The following is a 17,195-nucleotide window of genomic DNA, read 5'->3' as shown; positions in this document are numbered from 1 at the left end:
TTTCATTAATTTTTAAATTACAACACTCTTTATTTTACTATTTGTCATGTTTTACTAGCTTGGTTAATTAAAAAATATTTAACTCCAATATTTTCGTCTTATTGTTAATCATTTATTTGTTCCTTTCTCAACCATCTCCTATTTTCCTCACCACATTTTCAGTTTTCTTAATGCCTATAATAATGAGGTGGGCGTGTCCATGTATGTTCAGGGCAGGGATTGGTTTAGGATGTGTGTGTTTTTACACTCCAAATGTTGTATTAGTTAACCATTTTATTTAACTAATTGTTTATTTATGTACTTATTATTTTTTTGACTCATCTTAAAACCCAGTTTTATTAAGTAATCAGAATTGAAATGAACTGAAATTAATTTAGCCAGACCCAGGAGGGGAGCTCGCTGGCGAGCGTCTGGTGGCCGGGCCTTCGCCTATGGGGCCTGGTCGGGCTCAGCCCGAAGAAATAACATGGAGTAGCCACCTTGTGGACTCCACCTTCAGGGAGAAGCATTGGGGTCGGGTGCTATGTAGACTGGCCGGGCAGGGGGCCTGGGCGAGCCGATCGGTGGCAGCATAGACTAGCTCTAGGGATGTGGAACGTCACCTCGCTGGGGTGGAAAGAGACAGAACTGGTGCGGGAGGTGGAGCGGCTCACCTCCACTCACAGCACTGGCTCTGGAACCAAGCTCCTGGAGAAGGGTTTGACTTTGTCCTTTTCAGGAGTTGCCCAGGGTGAGAGGTGCTGGGCGGGAGTGGGGATACTCACAAGCCCCCGGCTGAGCGCGGCTGGCTTGGAGTTTTCCCCGGAGAACGAGAGGGTTGCGGGGAATAAGGCTCTGACTGTTGTTTGTGCTTATGCACCGAACAGCAGTTTGGAGTATCTGGACTTCTTGGAGTCGGTGGAAGGGGTCCGGGAAAGGTCGCCGTCTGCTGACTCCATAGTTCTCCTGGGAGACGCTGGGGGTTGGCTGTAGCTCATGGGGGAGCGTGGTCGTCCGGTAACCACAAGGTACCCGGTTCGATCCCCGCGTAGTTGCATGTCAAAGTGTCCTTGAACAAGACACTGACGTGGGCAAGGACATAGAAACCTGGGGGGGTGATTGGAAGGAACGGCTTGCCCGATCTGAACCCGAGCGGTGTTTTGTTATTGGACTTCTGTGCTAGCCACGGTTTGTCCATAACGAATGCCATGTTTGAGCATAAGGTGGTTCATAACGTCTGGCAGAGGATCCTGTACAGGAGGTCTTCAACTCATTTAGCTGAAGCTGTTATACAAAATGACTTAATAAGTGCACAATAAGTGCATTCAACCATGAGTACAAATTCAGAACAACAAGAATCGAGAAAGTACAATTTCTTCAATAAAGTTAAACTACAAAGTGCTATCAGTAAGAGCCATTTAAGTGCTGCTAAAGTGCTACTGCGGCGCTACCTTCCCTATTCAAGGTATAGTCGAAAAAGATGTCTTTATAGTTTGCGACGGAAGGTGTAGAGACTTTCTGCTATCAATGGGGAGCTCATTCCACCATTGAGGAGCCAGGACAGCAAACAGTCGTGACTTTGAGTGTTTAGCTCGCAGTGACGGAGCTACAAGCTGAGCGAAGTGAACGAGCTGGGGTGTACGGTTTTACCATGTCCTGGATGTAGACTGGACCCGATCTGTTCACAGCACGGTACGCACGTACCAATGTTTTGAAGCGGATGCGGGCCGCCACCGGTAACCAGTGAAGGTCGCGGAGTAGTGTGGGTAAATTTCGGGAGGTTAAAGATCAGTTGAGCAGCTGCATTTTGGATGAGCTGTAGAGGTCAAATGGCATTAGCAGGTAGACCTGCCAGGAGGGAGTTATAGTAGTATAGACGGGAGATGATCAGAGCCTGGACCAGAACCTGTGCCGCCTTCTGAGTGAGACGGGGTCGTATTCTCCTGATGTTGTACAGCATGTACCTACAGGAGCGTGTTGCGGTAATGTTGGCAGTCAGGGAGAGTTGACTGTCAAGTGTCACACCGAGGTTACTGGCAGTCGGATTCGGGGTCAACACTGAGTTGTTGAAGGTAATAGTCAGGTCGTGGGTGGGAGAGCCTTTTCCTGGAACTTCTCACACATCCCGAGGGAGGTTGGCCTCCTAGCCTCTATTGTGGACAATAGAGCCTCTATTGTGGAGCTGTGGTCGGAAGGTCATCGGTGCTTGTCGTGGCGGAAATCCGAGAACCTGGGTGAGGGAATCCGTCAAGCTGAAGAAGGAGGCCTTTTGGGCCTGGTTGGCCAAGGGGTCTCCTGAAGCAGCTGACAGGTACCGGCAGGCCAGAAGGGCTGCAGCTGTGGTTTTCGAGGATGCTAAATCTCGGGCATGGGAGGAGCTGCGTTCTGAGCTGTGTTCTGAGTCAGACACGTTCTCGGTGGGTGTTGGCCTCCGTCAGGGCTGCCCTTTATTGCCGGTCCTGTTCGTGATTTTCATGGACAGGATATCTAGGCGCATCCGGGGGGTGGAGAACATCGGGTTCAGGGGTCTCTCTGCTGTTTGCAGATGATGTGGTCCTGTTGGCCTCCTCGGACCGTGACCTCCAGCATTCACTAGGGCGTTTTGCAGCCGAGTGTGAAGCGGCGGGGATGAGAGTCAGCACCTCCAAATCTGAGGTCATGCTGCTCTGCTGGAAACCGGTGGACTGCTCCCTCCACGTGGGAACAGAGTGCCTACCCCAAGCAAAGGAGTTCAAGTATTGTTCACAAGTGAGGGTAAGATGCAGCGGGAGATCGACAGGCACTAGAAGAGACGCTGCACCGGACCTTCTTGGTGAAGAGGGGGCTGAACTGGAAAATGTACTGGTCAGTCTACGTTCCAACCCTCACCTATGGTCACGAACTCTGGGTCGTGACCGAAAGAACGAGGTTGCCGATACAAGCGGACAAAATGAGTTTCCTCCGTAGGCCTCAGCCTTAGAGATAGGGTAAGGAGCTCGGACATCAGGAGGGAACTTGGAGTTGAGCCGCTACTCCTGGTTCGGGCATCTGATTCGGATAGCTCCCATTAGAGGTTTTCCAGGCACGTCCAACTGAGAGGAGACCCGGGGAAGACCCAGGACACGCTGGAGGGATTATATCTCCCAGGTGGCCTGGGAACACCTCGGGATCCCCCTCAACATGAGCTAGCGAATGTTGAGGGTGAGAGGGAAGCCTGGGTTAGCCTGCTGTGTCTGCTGCCACCGCGATCCGACCACGGCTGAAAATGGATGGCTGGATGAAATTAATTTAAATAAATTGAATTTCAAGAAAAAACACAAACTTTGCTAGAGTACCTACTATGTAGAAGCTATAAAGGAAATCATGCAGTGCCTGATTCCAGCAATAATGAGCATTAATGTATTCCCGCCCCCCCATTTGTCAGTACATTTGTTTTAGAATACATTTTTTATATCAACTTGAGATGTTTTCATTGTGTCTTTTCAGCTTTTCCTCTAACTTGTGTCTGCCTTTTCTTACTGCCTACTCACCTGGATGAGCAGAAGGTATTTTGACATCACCTTGTTATCTGCTGGACATCGTTAAACATGTTATCTGGATGAAAGTCCTATACTGACTCACCAACCGTGACAATCTCCACCTTACTGACATGACAAGGCCCCTCCCTCCCTAATAACACACACAAGAAGCATGAAAGCATGTTCCCTGACATACTAACAGTCAGCCATTTTCTCCTGCAGAACCACTTTGCGTTAAATCTGATAAAGTCTGGTAACATTTTATTTACCAGAGTTTTGGTTTATAACCATATCCTGTGGCTTTGCCAACATGCCCTCAAGTGACCCATTGCCTCTAGCTGGACTGTATTGTGCAGTATTAACTGTGTGCTCCTCTCCTCTGTGAAGGATTTCTTGGGTCAGATGTTCTGTACGCTGGGGGAGATCATCGGCTCCACTGGTAGCAGGCTGGAAAGGACTCTCTCGTAAGTACAGCATTCACACAACGTGACCAGATATCGGTGAAGCATATCAGAGAAGACCCCAGGTTTCTCTGGAAAGATTGTGCTGGACATCGATCTTTAGGAAAAACATTCAAACATATAATATAATCATCCACAAAATGCAGAAAAATACATGTATGTGTGGATATTGTTAGATTCACTAATAATCACATAATTGTTATTAACATTCGCAATGTTTGGTATAAAATAAATAGTGCAGAATCCATGTCGTGAAACAGAGTATGTTCAAGGGTCAAACTGGACAATTTACAAATGCAAGGACTTGTTTTCAACAATGACAGCCATTATAAACAGCTATGTGTGTTTGGTGATGGAGAAGGCAGTCTTCTGGAACACATCACTGTGTGATCACACTGTTTACAGTTGAGCTCATTCTGCTCAATATTTATTCATTGCCTACTACAAATTCCAATCAAAAAACATATTTGAATATACCTGAAAGGCCACAGCAAAATAGCATTGCAAGCCCACACAGAAATCAATTTAACATGTTGTGGTACCACACTATATAATGACATTATTTTTGGTTTGAAGCTTTGATTGAGGTTTTCGAATGAAACTATGAATGTTTGTTGTCACACACAATGGGGAAAATAAAAGGTATTTTTGAAAGGCTAAACGACAGCAAATAGGTATTGAGGCATTTTTTCAATACATTATGACAGAAATATGAAGAGATGATCATCCCTTGCCATGTGAGAGAGAGAGAGTGATAGAGAGGGTGGCCTAGTGCATGCAATGTGTCTGCAAGTTATTAATAATGTGAATGTCAACATTATTCGGTACAGCCCTAGTTATGCAAATGATTTGGATTGTGATATAATATAAAATAATAGCCTTAAACGACCAGACACAGACTTGAGCCCTCGCTTGAATAGGAGAAATTGCTATTATATTTCTTTATTATATATATATTTTAAAAAAGCACACTCTTTTGTGAATGTATATTCACTGAACTTCAAGTGTATTGCTTGCAAAAAGCTTCCATCATTCCAAAGCTCTTAAAGCCGTCGACCCCACGATTGGAAGATATGAAAGTGGTACCGATGACCCAACCCGATACTGTACATTCACTACAAGTCTTCAGTCTGTGCAGCGTGCCAAAGATTTGTTGAATTTGTTTCAAATTCAAAGGAGTTGATTTTAATTGCTGTTGTAACTGTACACTGCTCAAATATTAAGTTTCACTTTTCAGTGTTTCTTCAAAGTTTATTATTGATCTGCAAATCCGCAGTGTAAAATTGTTCTTTTCTTTCATTCAGTGATATACCGACTGTAATAAGTCAGCTAAAATTAACGAAATCATTGAATATTAGATTATAAATACATGTAACAGATGTAAACATAACATATGCATCTGTTTGTATGTAGACATAAAGTTGCCAATCTATAGTTGCCAATATATAGCGGTCTATATATATATTACTCAAAATTAAAGTCATGAGGATTCATCCTCTGGAGACCATGAGTGTCCGTACAAAATCCTGCAATGGCAATCCAATAGTTGTTGAGACAATGCCACTGTATATCCTCAATGGCTGATTATACTCCTCATGTAAGTCCCAAAATAAATGTTTAATCATCAAGTAAAGCTGCTTGGATTACACATTCATAAACTTGAGTACAAAAATGTTAGTCCTATTGTGAACCATCACATGCAATAATTGCACACTGATGAAAGAAACATTTTAAACGTCCGAACAGGAGTCTCCGACTTGGAAGGAAGTTACGCTCACTTGGTAAACCAGCCAGATACATTAAAGTGGAACGTGTTCACATCAAACCAACATGTTCTCAATTCCCAAAACACCACCGCTTGGTCAGTGGTCCTCAGCATCTGATACCGACACACCAAGGCTTTCAACTAACTCCAATGTAAAACTCATCTGTGTCATAATTAGACGGTCAACAGGTGTGGGAGGGTACCGTTAAAAGTGTATTCTGAATCAGTAACTAATTACCTGCGTGAGTAGAAGTTGGAGAAGATGTTCCTCTGTCATTGTTGTTGCCATAGCAAGAGGATAACTTACCGCCAGCAGAGAAAACCTGTAGGGAGACCTGAGAGTGGGAATTTATGCTGGTTTGTAAGTGAATAAAATCGCCACAAGTGGAACTCCGTCCCAGCCTCCAGTTGCAACATAATTAGCTTTATACATTGCACTGTGTGTGTTCCCCTTTTACTGCTTTACATACTGAATAATGGGGAAGTTTCCACACATTCTTTTAAGCCACATTTATTAAATACGCTATCAGATCCATACCTCATGAGTTAAAGATCTTTTATCTGCAAACACATAAAGAAAACAATACATGACTTTGTACTTTTAAGAGGATAGATCTATGAAGAACTTGGTTGTTTAAATATGAATGTTGATGTTGCCGCAAAGACAGGTCGCACTCACAAAGCATGGTAAACAAGACGGGGTTCGCAACTTAAGACAACATAGCCACCGGGCTTCTATCGCTCCCCACTAGGAGAGAGGGCACAGAGAGCACTAAATCCACGATAATATTCTGATCCGGGTACGGCCATTTTACCACTGGATGCTTTTTTTTGTCCAGTAACGGCTGCATCTCTAATGTCCCATCCTCGGGTTGTCAGATTTAAACACTAGTATCACGGTGCATGAAGAAAAATCTTAAGAGCTTTAATTTTTGACAGAGATGGAATTAACGTTTACCTTCTCATCTGACTGAAACATTTTGGATCCTAATAAGATATTCACATCCTGATTTCACAGACCTGCATCTGAGTGAATGACGGCCTTGATTTTGATTCGCATTTACACAAGCTGTCAATGATGGAGCACACCGACACATCAATGTCAACCCGACGTCTGAATGCCAGCGGAAGTTATAAAAGTACATTGATCCTCATTTAATGGCATACGGGTATCTGAGGCAACTGAGAGCATTGACTGTTCACTGCGCTGCGCACTGCTGAAAATCCCAGCGGGGTGAGCCGTATCTGTTCTCCTGTGCTCAAGATGGCATTAGGAGCATGGCGAGGATCTATTTTCAGACGCTGGGCGGGGAGAGGGAAGAGAGCCCCGTGGCATTTAACGCGTGGAGGACAGGATTACGAAGGGAAACCCAACTCGAGCACCAAGTCACGACTCACACTCTTCTGTTTAGGCAGCTGAAGCGCTCGCAGGCTGAAATGTGGGTCCGTAACAGCAATCACCCACCTGCTGACCTCAATTGAACCGCCTCCTGCGCTTTGGCAATGTACTCCACAGTGTAGTTCTGCACAAAGTACTGAGGCTGCTGTGGCGCTTGACACTTGGCTGACACTCACTGGAAATAGGCTTATTAAAAGGTGCAGTGAGCAGGACATTTTAGATTTCTAAACAGACCACAATCTATCTGCCTTGGGTTGACATGGTTGTTACAATTACTGACAAAATGGCTTGAATTCAAATGTGTAGTGAATTCAGACCCAACTTCCTCCATGAAGATGTTTATTGACTTCCCACAGCTCCTACTGAAGACACCAAAAGTTTAGGACAGCTTCAGTTGCTAGTTTTTATTTAAATTGTCACAATTAAATGAACAACAACAACACATTTCAGAAAGAAATGTCCTTAACTATTATTTATAAAGACGTGGACATTCAGAAACTCTGCTAATTTGCTACATATGGTGTGTGTGTGTGTGTCAGTGTGTGTGATTTGATTGTGACCTGGTCACCTCACCAAATCACCCCAGTACAACCATCGTCAGATTTGATTAAATACTGCAGAATAGTGATGGGTGCAGAAATACGCTGCACCGTCTTTTTGTAACTTTATGCCGCTCACTTCAAACCGGCAACAAGAACACAAACACAAGCAAGAAAATGACAAGAACATTTTCATGTGAAATGAAAAACTGATCAAACATGTGTAATACCTCAAGGGATGTGGTTTGAGAAAAACAGTTGTTTTGGTCGTTCGATGAGGTTTTCACAGTGTACTGAAATGGTATGTGTAAAACCAATTTTCAGCTGGGTGGTATTCTATATTTTTTTGAATCATGCACAGATGAAGCTTCATTTCAGATTCAAAAGAATTTAAAAAAAATATTTGATAAGAAGACCTTTGGAAAGTTTAATTCCACTGTTGATATTTTTATTGTACCACCCGCCGACATCAAGAGATGTCTCAGAGAGCCATGACCTGCAATGATTGAATGGTACCCATAGCAACCAGCGTCATCAGGGTCCGCCAGCAAAGAAGGTGTCTGTGAACACAGAAGGATTGCACTCTGATAGTATTATACTGTGTATATATATATATATATATATATATATATATATATATATATATATATATATATATATATATATATATATATGTGTATATATATATGTGTATATATATATATATATATATATATATATATATATATGTGTATATATATATATGTGTATATATATATATATATATATATATATGTATATATATATATATATATATATATATATATATGTGTATATATATATATATATATATATGTGTATATATATATATATATATATATATATATATATGTGTATATATATATGTGTATATGTATATATATATATATATGTGTATATATATATATATGTATACATATATATATATATATATATGTATATACATATATATATATATACATATATATATATATATATATGTATATACATATATATATATATATATATATATATGTATATATATATATATATATATATATATATATATGTATATATATATATATATATATATATATATATATATGTATATATATATATAGGGCCAGTGAAATACTGCTAGTCCTTCACAGTTATTTCAGTGCTTTGCATAAAGGGACTCTTTGACCTATCAGTCTGTGACCTTCACAGGGTCAACTCAAATTAAATATACAGCTTCTTGCCTGCGATCTACATGCATACAAGAAGTCTTTTTATTTGCTCCGTAAATGATTTTGTTTACTCCTGACGCCACCCACAACTGGGGCTTCGCTGCTCTCCAACAACTTCCCCTCTCTGCTGTCTCACACGTCAAATTGCTCCGAATATGGCGAAGAAGAGATCCAACCCTTTCTTGTGTCATCTGCCCTCAGATGTGAAGGAGTGAATAGTGGAAGGGGAGGGCGGCGGGAGGTCTTTTTAGACCCTCTGAGCCATAATTGATTGATTTCTTGCTCTCTGCCCTCCTGAGCTGTGGGTCTGGCTCTGCCGATATCGTTGACACACAGCCCACTTCAATTGATTCCACTTTGCTCTTCAAATGCAATTTCTGACATGGTTCTGCCATCAATCTCATCAAAACCAAACACTTCACATAGTACAGTCATCCGAGGCTTGACAAAATGACTAATGAGCAGCCCACATATCAGCTGGCACTCGCTTGGCCTCTCCGATGTAAATCTCTTTCTATCGGCAGTCTGTCTAATTAAATATTCAAATGCAATATGTAGATGGATGCTTGATGTTTTCCCCATCCAGTGTGCCACTGATACAGTAAACTGGCATGAGCTCAGTTCTTTGATCCATCCCTATTGCTCCTGCCTGTTAACAGAAACCTTGCATTAATTTGTCACTTCGCTCCACGGCACCACTGTTGTTGGCCCACCCTGTGTTTAACATCGGAAAGCTTCTGATTGCGATCTAAAAGTAACATCACAGCGCGTCGTTTTACCTTTGATTTGTTGGTTGAGTTTCGACAGAGCAGGAAGTTTGTGTTTTGATGTGACTGTTGTCTGTGTGTCCTTGTGCCGGTGTGACTCGTATTCTGAGGAGGTTGCCATGGAAAGGAGACTTGAGCTCCTGCGTGGGAGACTCAGTGTGGGGGTGTGTAAGGTAAATCCTCAGCCAGAGCTGTAGCTGAGCAACGACCCAGGGTCATGGGAAGACGAGCTTTGAATTAAGCCCTCCTGGGAGAAGATTGTGTGGGAAATGGTTTCAGGGTGACGGTGAAGTCTGTTTCCAGGTTTCTCACCTCTCTACCACAGTCTGTAGCTTGTTGGTATATTTTCCTGCTGCTATGTAATCCAAGATCCATCTAAACTAGGGCTGTCATGGCACACAGAATTCACGGTTGGGTATGTACCTCGGTTTTGGGAGTAGTACATAAACTGCTGTTTGGGTCACAAGGGTACCCAAAGGATGGCACATATCAAACTTCCTGTACAGAAAGGTTCAATACCAATACACATATGGTTACACCCCTAATCTAAACAAGGGGCTTAACATGCAGGCCCTATTAACTTGCAATGAGGCCCTGTTGCAGAAATGAGCAGGGGTCCCCTAATAAATCCCGAAGACACACATATTCCCTCAATCCATTTTTCCCAGAACAAACCACCAACTACTCCAACACTGGAACATTATTTGCATCAGGTTTTCTGTGAAACTCCCAAGAAGAAACAACGGCATCAGTCTTGCCCCAAAATGACATATGTTTACATTCAAGCAATCAAAACATGTGTAATGAAGAGAGTGGGATGGATGGGTGGGTTAAAACCAGGGACTTACACCCAGGAGACCAGTGTTCATGTGAAACCGAAAACTTAACGTTGAGTTTTTTCTTAGAAACATACGAAGCCCTTTGTGTCTTGTAAATCCTTGTGCGCCTGTGGATATGAAACAATAAGGAATCGACAACTAAGTGCTGCTGTTCAATCTTGTATCCTAATGACAAAAGTGTAGACCTTTGTCTTCATTAGACCCTGACTTTAATCATTAGATCCTGACAAAAATAAGGGTATGTATAGCATATTATTGTCTGGCCGAAGAAACTGTGGATAAGATAACAATTAAATAATTCTGAGCATTAGCTGCAGTCCATTTGAAAGGAGTTGGAGGCTCTCCTGAAGGCAGGGTTGCACCCCTGAGGCCAAGCCATCGTCTAATCTTTTGATGAAACTATTGACCTGTTGATTACATAATGGGGACTGGAGTTTGACCAAATGAAACTTCTTCGGTACATAACAGTTATGGTACATGGAGTACATCAGATCCAAAGTACAGGAGGAAAGTGTATAAACAATCCCAGAGACTACAATAATGGTCTTGTCGTTTACTAAATCACTTTTTATGCCGGATGGCCGTTATGTTTTGCGATTTTTGATTCATTCGCAATATCTCAGGAACGCCTCAAGGTAATTTCTTCCAATTTAGCACATCCACCTGAACTTGAGGATGAACTGATTAGAATTTGGTGGTCAAAGGTCAAGGTCTCTGACCTCACGCCCATCCCATTCTCAGCAACGCCTCGAGGGTATTTTATCAAATTTGCCATAAACATCCACTAGGACTAAAAAATGCATATGCTAATTATGTGTGATTAAGTGATGACATTTTTGTACAAACATAAATGTAAACTGCAACTTGATTGGGTTACGGCAAACAACCGCGAGGCCGTAATTTTTTTTTGGTGAAATCCCAGTGAAGCTTTCAGGCAAAGTCACAATTGTTCAAAAGAGAATTGTATCTAGGAATCAAATTTTCCCCCACCCCTAATTCCAGCTATCCCACAATGCCTTGAGAAACGATTCACCGAACATCCCATTGAAAGTAAATCAGAGCATAGAGAAGAAAGAGTCAGTAGCAGCACATTCACTTAGTCTATATTTGCTTTATAGTTTCCATACAATGATATGAAATACTTTCCTATGGACATGTTATTTCTCTATTTGTTTCCATAACTCCCGGCCCATCAATAGGTCACTTTGCCACCATAACTTGCTATCCCCCGGCCCATCTATTTATTTCATATGCGTGATTAAATCTTCTCCAGTGCACAGGATAGAATAACGTTCCCAAAATAAATTATATCCAGCAAACATCAATTTACAGCAGGAACAAGCTGTGGAGGTACTTTATTGAGATGTACGAGCTGGGGGGTTCTGAGCTAAATCAGTGGAGGAGGAAGGTGACTGCATACCACATCACCCCCCGGTATTAGCTGTTTTTTCCTTGCTCCCTTCCCTGTCAGCCTCAGAGACGTGCAGAGCGGCAACGTGGAGACGCTGCTCACTAAGTTCCTGTAATTACGTTCCACATCGAGATCACCTCTTAGCCCTGATAAGATTAAGATGCATATGAAATATGTTGCGGCTCCCCCTCATTCACAGCTCCCAGCCTCTGAGCATTTTCTAAATGTCATCACTGACCTGGCTTTAGCCCTCTTAATTAAACCGTACTCTCTCTGCAATTAGGAAAAGACCTTGGATTTATCAATTTGGATGAAACTTGAATTTCTTACTATCTGGACTCTGTAACAAATCAGAGCTGAAATAGCTCCCCATCACTTAAACTTCTGATGACAAACAATACAATACAGCACAATAAATTGTGTCCCCCAGATAACGGACTGCGGTGTGCACCATTTAGGACTTCATTTAAATTTTAATGATGTCTTTGCACATAAATAATAAAACACAAGAAGCAAGAAAGAAAAGTGGATGCAAACTGTGGAGGTGAGAGGAGGACAGCCAACGAGTTTTGAAAACATATAAGACTCTACAATAACTGACAGATCATAAGCCCCACCCATTTCCAACCACTGCTCCAATCACCAGATGCCTCTGACCGCTTTTATTATGATATGACTTGATGTGTGAATTACCAATTTACCCAACATACACTGCAAACGTTTCTCTCCTCCTGGTTTGCTGTTGTTCCATACGTTGCACATTGTACAGAGAGTTTTCACTTCCCTGGCATCATGCACATAAAAAAGATTTTTCTATTCTTTTCGAAAGTTGTACAAATGTTAAACCTGCATGGTTTGTGAAACATTCATAACCATCTTGTTGACGGTCCTAGGTCTCCTGACTACAGTTTCAAGTTCAGCAGAGTGCTTGATATTTTCGAGTTAGGGAGGGACTTGTCAGAGATATTGATTGGCATCTATAGTAGCCCCCTTTGCCAAATTTTAGATTGACGGTATTAACTACAGACTTGCCGACCTGTACAGGTTTAGCATAGCAGGCACGGTTGGTTTGTGGACTGCCTTGAGTTCGGCTATTTATCTGTCGTCATCTTGGCTTTTTGCTGCCAATGAACAGAGATTACCATATTTAGAATGAGGAGTGACGTAGAACTGCCGTATACGGCTGTGGTAGCGCCAGTGAACTGTCAATCACAGGTAATAAATCAAGAGAGAAGTAGAGTAATTTTCTCATAGACTTCTATACAACCAGAAGAGTCGCCCCCTGATGGTCAGTAGAGAGAATGCCTATTCAATACACTTCCGCATTGGCTTCAAGGTGCAGAACCGTGGCGCCATGTGATAAAACACAGTAAACATCTATTCCGCTTTTACTTTAACTTAAAAAACTTGTTTCTTACAATGTCAGTCTATGAATAATATTGAATTTAATAACATTTAATTCAGTAAAAAAATGGGAATTATAAAAAAGCAGTGTGGCAATGGTTATATGAATTAAACTCACATTTAATTGAAACATGTAGCTCTATCTTTTGCTCAAGGATGTTTAAGGTCATTGTATTTAGATAACTGATATGTATACCTCTTAATCTGGGCACGACTCGTCAAGACAACGTGTGCCTTAGAATCTCTTGAGAACATTTGTAGTAGACCGAGTTGTGTATTTTACACCTCAGCAGTGCTTCTGTTCATGGGTTTTTCCTCCCGACCTTTCTCCTCTCTGCAAGCAGACTTTTTTGGCACATCCAAAGCTCAGACTTGCATCGGCACTGAACATAATTGCAGCGGGGTGTTTGATCTTTGTCCAAATAGATAATTAGCTGGAGATGCCATAGCGCGCCACCCACCGTCTCCTTTCACACCTGTGCTGTGAGGAGACGCTGGCAAAGAAAACGGATCCATTTCCACCAGCGGGCTCTGCTCCGGCTGGCTTCGGTGACGGCAGAGATCTCGAGGGTTTGTTGAGGGTTTTCGGGGGGAGTCTTTTTGCCAGCTTGGGCTATTTATAGCGGCATTTACCCTGCAGGTGATCAACATATTTTATTTAGGCTCACTCACTGACTGAGTGACTGGGTGGCACTGAGGCTGAATGTTCTCTTGTAACATTGCTGCATCCTTGTGTCTTCAACTTGGATGAAATTCATTCTGTTGTCATTCACGAGGCACATATAACAGCTAAAGTTCACCAAGTAAAAAAACAATCCGGGTCACAGTGCAGCAGAGCAGTGCAATTGTCCGCTCCTGTTGCAGGATCCCCAAGGCTTTCTCAGGCAAGAAAAGGAACATCCCTCTACAGGGTTCTGGGTCTTCCCCGGGGTCGTCCGACAAGTTGCATCCTGATTAGATGCAAATGCAATACAAGGAAATGGATTATAGCAGTGCTTTTCTAAAATTACTGGGATTCTTTGCTTATGGATTTGTCCTGGCATATATCCATTACAGACCGTGTACCGTGAATATCTTATTCCTTAGCTCCCCTTAATGTTCATCCCCTCCTATTGGGACTTTAGCCATGTGGCTTTCTACATGCTGATTTTTACTTTGATTACAACTGATAGGAAGTTGGCGTTTATCCCATCCACGCATTACTGATTACTCGTTAAAAGATATGTCTGATGTTATTCTATATTTCTATTCTTGTCAACAAATTCCAAGAAAGATAAAACACGTCAATGTGTTAATCCTATCGAATGTGTTCTAAATTCCCTACTCTTTCTGAAGGGAAATAGTTCATTTGTTGGGGACTATTTTCAGTGATTAATCCACATTTGGGGCTTTAGTGAGTGTTTTTCGCAGCATGTGGGATCGGGGCGAAATAAACGCCAGTGTGTGTGTTCATGGTGATGAAGGATCATGTCACCCAATGTAACAATGTGCCTAACTGATATGTTTTTAATAGTTTTCAGACAACAATGGAGCTCCATGTCAGGCACACATCACTGTGGGTTTGGGTCTATTCATGTGAGAATATAAAATATCAGCAGACTTATCTGTTATGGACCATCTACCGTGTGTTAAACACACGATGGATGGTGGCAGTTCACTTCTACTTGACATTCCCACCATGCCAGTTTCTAAGCTTCCTCCTATTCATCCAACCTCAACATTCAGTTTGTCCATCCTGTCAGTCATGCTGTATTCTGGCCTCAGGCCTCGTGGCATGTTTGCTAGGCTGCCACAGCGCTGTTATGAATCCACCTCCAGGCGGCTTGTGTGGTTAAGTGGGTGACAAGACGCTGACATTCCCTGCCGTGGAGTTTGCATATGTGCTCCCGCAGAATTAAAAGGAGGAGAACAAAACAGCGAGAGCAATGTTTTGGGTAATGAGACTATTTGCGGAAGTAGCTTCAGAAAAGGGAATGAATATTTTTAGAGAGAAAAGAGAGAGAGCTGGAAGGCCTTCAAGAGTCTAATTTGCCAAGTAAAGTAATATTTCTTTGGGCTCTCTCTCCTTTCTCTCTCTGTACCTACACCATAACAAAAGGTACCTTGCTAAGTGGAAAGTCCTTTGAATGTGAGCTGTTTTCTCTGATCACACAGACGTGGTGCGCAGCTTTATGTCTCCTCTCTGTTTTTTTATCTCCAATATATTGCTCGCCGAGGACTGGTGTAAGGGGCAACACATCATTTTGTGTCTGTGACTAAGACCATATGCTGACTACAAATAGCTTGTTATTCCAGACAGGTGGCCATTAGGATTCTGTGAAAATGTTAAAAAGAGAGCTGTTTGCAGCGATATGAGGACGAGTAATCCCTTCTTTCAAGTCCCTCTTTACAGTGTAGCGTTTGGAGTGCTCGTTCCCAGTTCTGTTCTGAGAGCAGCAACAAATCAACTCATCAACAACGGTGGGTCTCCTAAAGTCTTGTACGTCCTCATATCTAAACGACAGAAGTGGTTGTTTGCCAAAAACTCCCGAAACGACATATGACTGCTCGTAGTACCAGCGACAGGCACACTTTTTAATTGACGATGTTAACCTCGTGAATTGAAACAATAATACTTGCTTAGGTTGAGGATTAGATCATATGTAATGTAAGGGAACGGTTGTAGCAATCTAACAGCCAATTTTCCAGCCGGTCAGATAAATCATTCATGTACATATTAAGGAGGGCTGGTGAAAGTACTTCATTACCAATGCAAAGGGAGCAGAGACTCAATTACCCCAATGCAAGCCAATATGCTAAGATTCTTGGGGAGGTAGAGAGAGTGAGAGCAGCAAAATAAATTTTACTCTGCATAGTCTCCAATGTGGACCTAATAGTTAGCCTAACATGAGTAGTAATAAGAGGTGGAGACGCCACATTTGGCTGACTGTCTGACACCATTTTCATTTGTTCTACGATTCAGAATCACAGATTCACAAATGGCTTATTCTTTTTATACATGTAGCCACAATCAAAGCTCAATATTCTATCGCTATGTTGCTCCACGGCAAACAGTTTGTCCTTGTGTATTCAATTTGGCAGCTTTACTTCAAAAAGGGCAACATCTTCTAATACAGCCTACATGATGTCTACACAAACACCCACTGTCACATGGAGGTATTTCAGTGTGTTCCAACAAGAGTCCTGCTCGATTCCTGCGGAAGTGAGATCGATCGGTGTTACATGTTGTTGATAATTATCTTTAGTACGCTCTTCAAGCTCATCTACTTTGAAGACCTGTAGAAGTGACAAAACACATTAGCCGAGAAACTTTCAGAACAGGGCATGACGAGCAAGGTTGTCAGTGTCAAGAAGCAATTAGAACACAAATGGGTTTGACCTTTGACTTTGAGATATTGAATGTCTTCTAACAATGGCTGTAGTATTTTGCTAAGTCTCTCCATCTCTAGAATTAAGGAGAGCTCAAATAATAATACACAGCACCCATTTTGTGTTTTTAAAAAAAAATTTTAACCGAAGGGATTATCGGTCTCTACATTGTCAAAATAAAGTAATTTGGCTACCTAGTGTACAGCGGCAGAGAAGCAGATGGTGCACCAATCGTCTCGTATTTTAACATCTATATTTATATCAAACTCAATGTAAAGCCTCTAATTTTATCACTGCAAAAAAGAAATTTGATGCCGTCAGTAATAGACATCTACTGAAATGTCTCTGAGATCAGCACAATCCGTCCACTCTTTCTGGCAGTGGCTGCCCCTTTGTCCCTGGAATACTTCTGTTGGTTTCACAAGAGATATTTTATCAGATAAATATTTTCCCATCTTACTTTCCAGTTCCTTATGAATGTATCATCACAACGCCCGTAGTCCGGTTTGTGTCTTCTTTTGCAAGTGTAATGCACTGTA

General features: G+C 42.0%; 1 protein-coding gene across 1 annotated transcript in view; it reads left to right on the top strand.

Annotated features, from left to right (window-relative positions):
* The window catches only part of LOC117730639 (copine-8-like), a 55,701-nt gene extending 51,757 nt beyond the window's left edge, over positions 1-3,944 (top strand). Inside the window, exon 6 of the mRNA XM_034532480.1 lies at positions 3,864-3,944. Coding sequence (XP_034388371.1) covers positions 3,864-3,944 — 81 coding nt within the window. The remainder of the gene's footprint in view (positions 1-3,863) is intronic.
* Positions 3,945-17,195: the final 13,251 nt, after the last annotated feature.

Source organism: Cyclopterus lumpus, chromosome 5 (assembly GCF_009769545.1).
Source record: "Cyclopterus lumpus isolate fCycLum1 chromosome 5, fCycLum1.pri, whole genome shotgun sequence".
Classification (NCBI taxonomy): domain Eukaryota; kingdom Metazoa; phylum Chordata; class Actinopteri; order Perciformes; family Cyclopteridae; genus Cyclopterus; species Cyclopterus lumpus.
The sequence above is the reverse complement of the archived record's forward strand: the minus strand, read 5'-3'. Positions and strand labels throughout refer to the sequence as shown.